Source organism: Myotis brandtii, unplaced genomic scaffold, assembly GCF_000412655.1.
Source record: "Myotis brandtii unplaced genomic scaffold, ASM41265v1 scaffold236, whole genome shotgun sequence".
NCBI classification, from domain to species: domain Eukaryota; kingdom Metazoa; phylum Chordata; class Mammalia; order Chiroptera; family Vespertilionidae; genus Myotis; species Myotis brandtii.
The window spans coordinates 1,940,936-1,945,593 of NW_005358901.1; the positions used below are offsets into that span (position 1 = coordinate 1,940,936).

General features: G+C 58.1%; 1 protein-coding gene across 1 annotated transcript in view; it reads right to left on the minus strand.

The window, feature by feature from the left end:
- ATP8B3 (ATPase, aminophospholipid transporter, class I, type 8B, member 3) overlaps positions 1-4,072 on the minus strand; it is a 25,211-nt gene extending 21,139 nt beyond the window's left edge. Inside the window, exons 1-5 of the mRNA XM_014540136.1 lie at positions 3,975-4,072; positions 3,169-3,227; positions 2,436-2,527; positions 1,397-1,510; positions 242-340 (exon numbers count right to left, since the gene is read on the minus strand). Of these exons, the coding sequence (XP_014395622.1) occupies positions 242-340; positions 1,397-1,510; positions 2,436-2,527; positions 3,169-3,227; positions 3,975-4,063 (453 nt within the window). The 5' untranslated portion in view covers positions 4,064-4,072. The remainder of the gene's footprint in view (positions 1-241; positions 341-1,396; positions 1,511-2,435; positions 2,528-3,168; positions 3,228-3,974) is intronic.
- Positions 4,073-4,658: the final 586 nt, after the last annotated feature.

Consider the following 4,658-nt stretch of genomic DNA (forward strand, 5'->3'; position numbering starts at 1 on the left):
CGATCCCACCCCCAGCCATGCCCCTATGCTACCCCCACACCAGCCACATCTGTCCAGGGACCCTGATGGAGGAAGGGGGGCGCTGGGACACTGCTATGAAGAGAAGGAAGGCACGGTCCACCTATCACCCAGTGTGGCACCGAGGGCCAAAGAGCTATGGGACACCTGTCCCTGTGGCAGCAAAACAAGGACCGCACCCTGCCCCTGACCTCCTCCCGAACTGTCCCTGGGCCCCACTTACGATGTCATCTGCCAGGTCTCGGGTGGCCCGGATGATGAGCAGGCAGGTGAACGGGGTGAAGAGGGTGAACCAGGGCAGGGTGGAGATCTCGGGGATGCCCTGGCACAGAGGTTGGGTCATGCCGGGAAGGCAATACCGAACCACCGTCCCAAACACTGCCCCAAACCGCATCCCCTGCCCTCCCAGCCGGCCCCTCACCCTGGCATCCTGTGTCCCACCTGCCGACCCCCAGGGCTCCAGGCCAGCCACCTCCCCCTACAAATCGTGGGACAACTGCCCCTCTATTTCCTATTCTCCCTACAAACTCCTCTCCATGCCCAGCTCCCAGTCACACCCTCCAGGAAGCCCTACCAGCCCCAAGTTCGCTCCCTCTTCAGAGCCTCGCACTCCCTGTAACCCTCCCTGTAACCCTGCTCCTCCCAGTCACCCTTCAGGCCTGAGCTCCAAGCGAACCCCGGGCCAGCCTGGGTTGGGGTGTGGGTCCCCTTTCCATCACTGGTCCCCTCCATGTGGTTCAATGGCGGTGGGTGTCAGGGCCACCGGCAGGTCCTCACTGTCTAGCATAGGCCCTGCACACAGTGTGTTTATTGCATCGATGGATCATAGCAGAAGGGGGTCAGCACGATGCCATATTGAGGGGGGTCGGGGCGCTCTGTGAGCTGCCCACTCACCGAGAGAGGGAGCTGCCCAGGGAGGACATCTGCCCATCTGGCAGGGCCACCCAGGGGCTGGGAACCTGCTCTCAACCCTCCTTTCCTCCTCACCCTTTGGGGTCAGCTCAGTGGGCCGAGGCCCAGAGGGTCACGTGGCCAAGGCTGTCCATCCTGGGGAGGGGCTGTGCCCGCCTTGGACCCAGAGGAGCCACTCATGCACTGTCATCATTGGACATATATTGAGAGCATCTTCTGTGAACCAGGCCCTGGACTGAGCAGTGGAGACTCAGCCATGAGGGGGCTCCCAGTGTGTGAGCAGCCAGACACCGACCCCTCCTCCCAACCGCACAAACACACACTCGAACCTCCATGTGTCTACAGAGCCATGTGGCAAAGCTGATCTAGGAGGGCTTCCTGGAGGAGGCAATGTGAGCAGATGGAAGGAATGGTCTGTGCTCAGGTGCTTGTACTGACCCCTGGAGCCACCCCTCTCCTGCCCCACCTGGAGAATGATGATAAAAAGGAAGTAGAGGTTGGACATTCGGTGGAACTGCTCGTATAGGTTTAAGGGCAGGAAGGAGAAGACGTTGTACTTGGCTGTGTGGATGATGTTGCCCTGGAATGAGAGCCAGCATGGAGGTGCTGCCCAGGACAGGGCCCCACCTTAGCCTCACCCTGCCCTTTGACCACAATCAGCAATAATTAAGTACCCGGTGCATGTAAAGCCTCGAGCCCGTATTACCTATCTACCGTGAGCCAGCTCTACTGAGCACCTGCTGAATGCAGAGCCTTCAGACCAGCATTACTGAGTGCCAATTGAATGCAGCCTTGAGCCAGCAGTGATTGAGCCCCTACTGAATGCAAAGATACATCAAGTAGGACTGTGACCCCAGTATTTCTCAAAGTGAGACACCCAGGGGGGTTTTAGGCAGAGTCTGATGGACACATTGTAATTTGAAGATTTAGTATTTTCTTTTTTCATATTTTTATTGATTTCAGAAAGGAAGCGAGAGGGAGATAGAAACATCAATGATGATAAAGAGTCATTGATTGGCTGCCTCCTGCACACCCCCTACTGGAGGCTAAGCCCACAACCAGGGCATGTGCCCTAACCCGGAAATCGAACCATGACCTCCTGGTTCACAGTTGGATATCCAACCACTGAGCCACACCGGCTGATATGTTTTTATTGATTTCAGAAAGGAAGCGAGAGGGAGATAGAAACATCAATGATGATAAAGAGTCATTGATTGGCTGCCTCCTGCACACCCCCTACTGGAGGCTAAGCCCACAACCAGGGCATGTGCCCTAACCCGGAAATCGAACCATGACCTCCTGGTTCACAGTTGGATATCCAACCACTGAGCCACACCGGCTGGGCAGTATTTTCACATTTTAAGGTGAACTGGGGTAGGGCTAAGGAAACAGTGGGAACTCCAGCACCAAACTGGTGATTCATTCGCGATTAAAATTCAGTGTGTGCGGGAGAGTGGGCTGGTTGGGAGGAGGTAGCAGAGGACGGTGGGGCTGGGGCCGCCCACCTTGTACTTCTTCCTCTGCCAGCACAGGAAGACCTTCTCCTTGAGTTGGTTGTTGTAGGTCCGGTTGTTGGCCTTCACCTCCCAGGTGAACGCTGAAGCCGGAGAAAGCAGGGTGTTGCATGGGGTGCAGCGAACCGGGCCGCAGGATCCCCCGGAGGAGGTCTAATGGGTCCCCCGGGGAACCGCCATGGATGTGGGAGCTGGTAAACAAACACCACCCTGGGCCAGTCCCTAGGCTCAGAGGACGGGCCTGGGAGACCCACTCATGCCCTCCTTCTACAGAAGGGGAAACAGGCCTGGTGCCCGGCTCCGAGCGGAGGCTCCTTGCCCAGCCTGGGCGGCCCAGCTGTTTCAGGTCTGCAGCCCCCGATTCCTGAGTCTAGTATTCAGTTATGGGATTTGGGACTACAGTGGGGCCTTGACTTACGAGTGTCCCGACTAACGAGTTTTTTGAGATACCAGCTGTCTCTCGGCCAATTTTTTGCATTGAGTTGACAGAGTAATTTGAGTTAAGAGCTCCTTAACGAGCTCGGTCTCGGAACGAATTCTCGGAACGAATTAAACTCGTAAGTCAAGGCCCCACTGTATTTGTAACCAAATGAGAACATGCTGGGCCTGTTGAGTGGACTGGGCGGGGCTGGGGGCGGGGTGTCTCCTCATCCCCATATTTCTGCAATGCCCCTTGGCTTACTCTACAGATCCCACACCCCACACTTGGCCCCAAAACATGCACCTGAGTTCTTCTCCTCCTCAAGGTCCTCGCCGTAGGCCAGACTGCCCGCGCTGGTGGTGCTGTCGGGGAGAGGGGCCAGGGTCACACCAGCTGCCCAGCCCTTGCCACACGCTGTCCATTACCCTGCCCTCTCCAAAATGTCGCCTCCCACTTCCATCGGTTGCCACCTTCCCAGCTCTGAAGGTCCAGCCGATGGCTGAGTGTCCTTCCCTGAATATCCGGGGCCCCCACCGATCCCCATCCTGCAACAGCCCCATGTCCACCAGTCCCTCCAGCTACCAAGCTGAAGTTGCCTTGACTTCCATTACAGCAGGTCTCCAGAATGGGTTCTACCTCTGGCTGCTGCTGCCCACCCCCAGGTCCAGCCTCTGGCCAGGCCACCGTTGCCTCTCCTGGGATGGCCACACCCACCTCCCCCTGGGTCTCCCTGCTGTCCCCTCTTAACCCATTTCCACAAGGGACGCAATGCCCAGCCCAGTGAGGGGCTCCATGCGTGTTTGTTGACTGATTACATGGGCCCTGGAGTTATTCATTAATTGCTAAGCTTGTATAAAGGGCCAAGCTGCTCTGTGAGGTCTCAACATGGTCTCAGGGCAGTTAACTGTGGTGGAGGCAGACACCAGACTTCCCACAGAGCCCAGAGCCTTCCCACAGCCTCTCTAGTTCACGGTCATTCCATCAACGCCAGGAATTCGTCTCACCAGAGGGCCCTCCGCAAGCAGCTCTCTGAGCCCTGGCCAGGGCTGCCCCCCCTGCCCGCCCTGGGGGGAGCACCCTTCCCGCATGCTCGGTGCCTGCCTCCTCACCCTTCTGGTCTCCGTTCACAGTTCTCAGACAGGCCGGGCTTCTTCAGGCAACTTCTCTGGGCTCCCCCTCTACCCGGGGTGTCCCCCATCTCAGATCTCATCACCTTCCGTCCTCTGCTTCTTTCCCTTTCAGGTCAGGATGGCTGGTGTCTGAGTCACAGGTTTCCCTGGAGCCCAGGGCCAGCTCAGAAGCTCCTGGGAGCCTGGGCTGTGCCACGCCTATTCCCCAAAGGAGAAGTGAGGTTCAGCCAGTGGGACTGGAGCCCAGGAAGACTCTGTGCAGGATGGGGGGTGGGGAGGGAGGTGCTGGGATGGCCAGAATTTACCCAAAATGTATCTGGGGTAGGAAGACGTCCTAGCGCTTGCTCCCTCATTTCCACTCAGCTCACCCGAGCACCCCATCAGTCTACCCCCCTACCCACCTCCCCCCCACACACACATAAGGAAGCCTCAAGGCAAAGGATTCCAGGATTCCAGGCCCAACCTCCCCCTTCCCCCAGCGCCTCAGATCCCCTTATACAGACAAGAATCCGCATCTCCTCGGGAAGGTGGGGCCAAGAGAAGTGAGGGCAGGGCGTTGCAGGGAGGACCTGGGTAGGGGCGAGGTAGGGCGGGTCCCGTGGGTGGGGCCAGGGCAGAGGCAGAGCCTGGGATCATCTCGGGAGCGGTGCCAGCCTAGGGGTC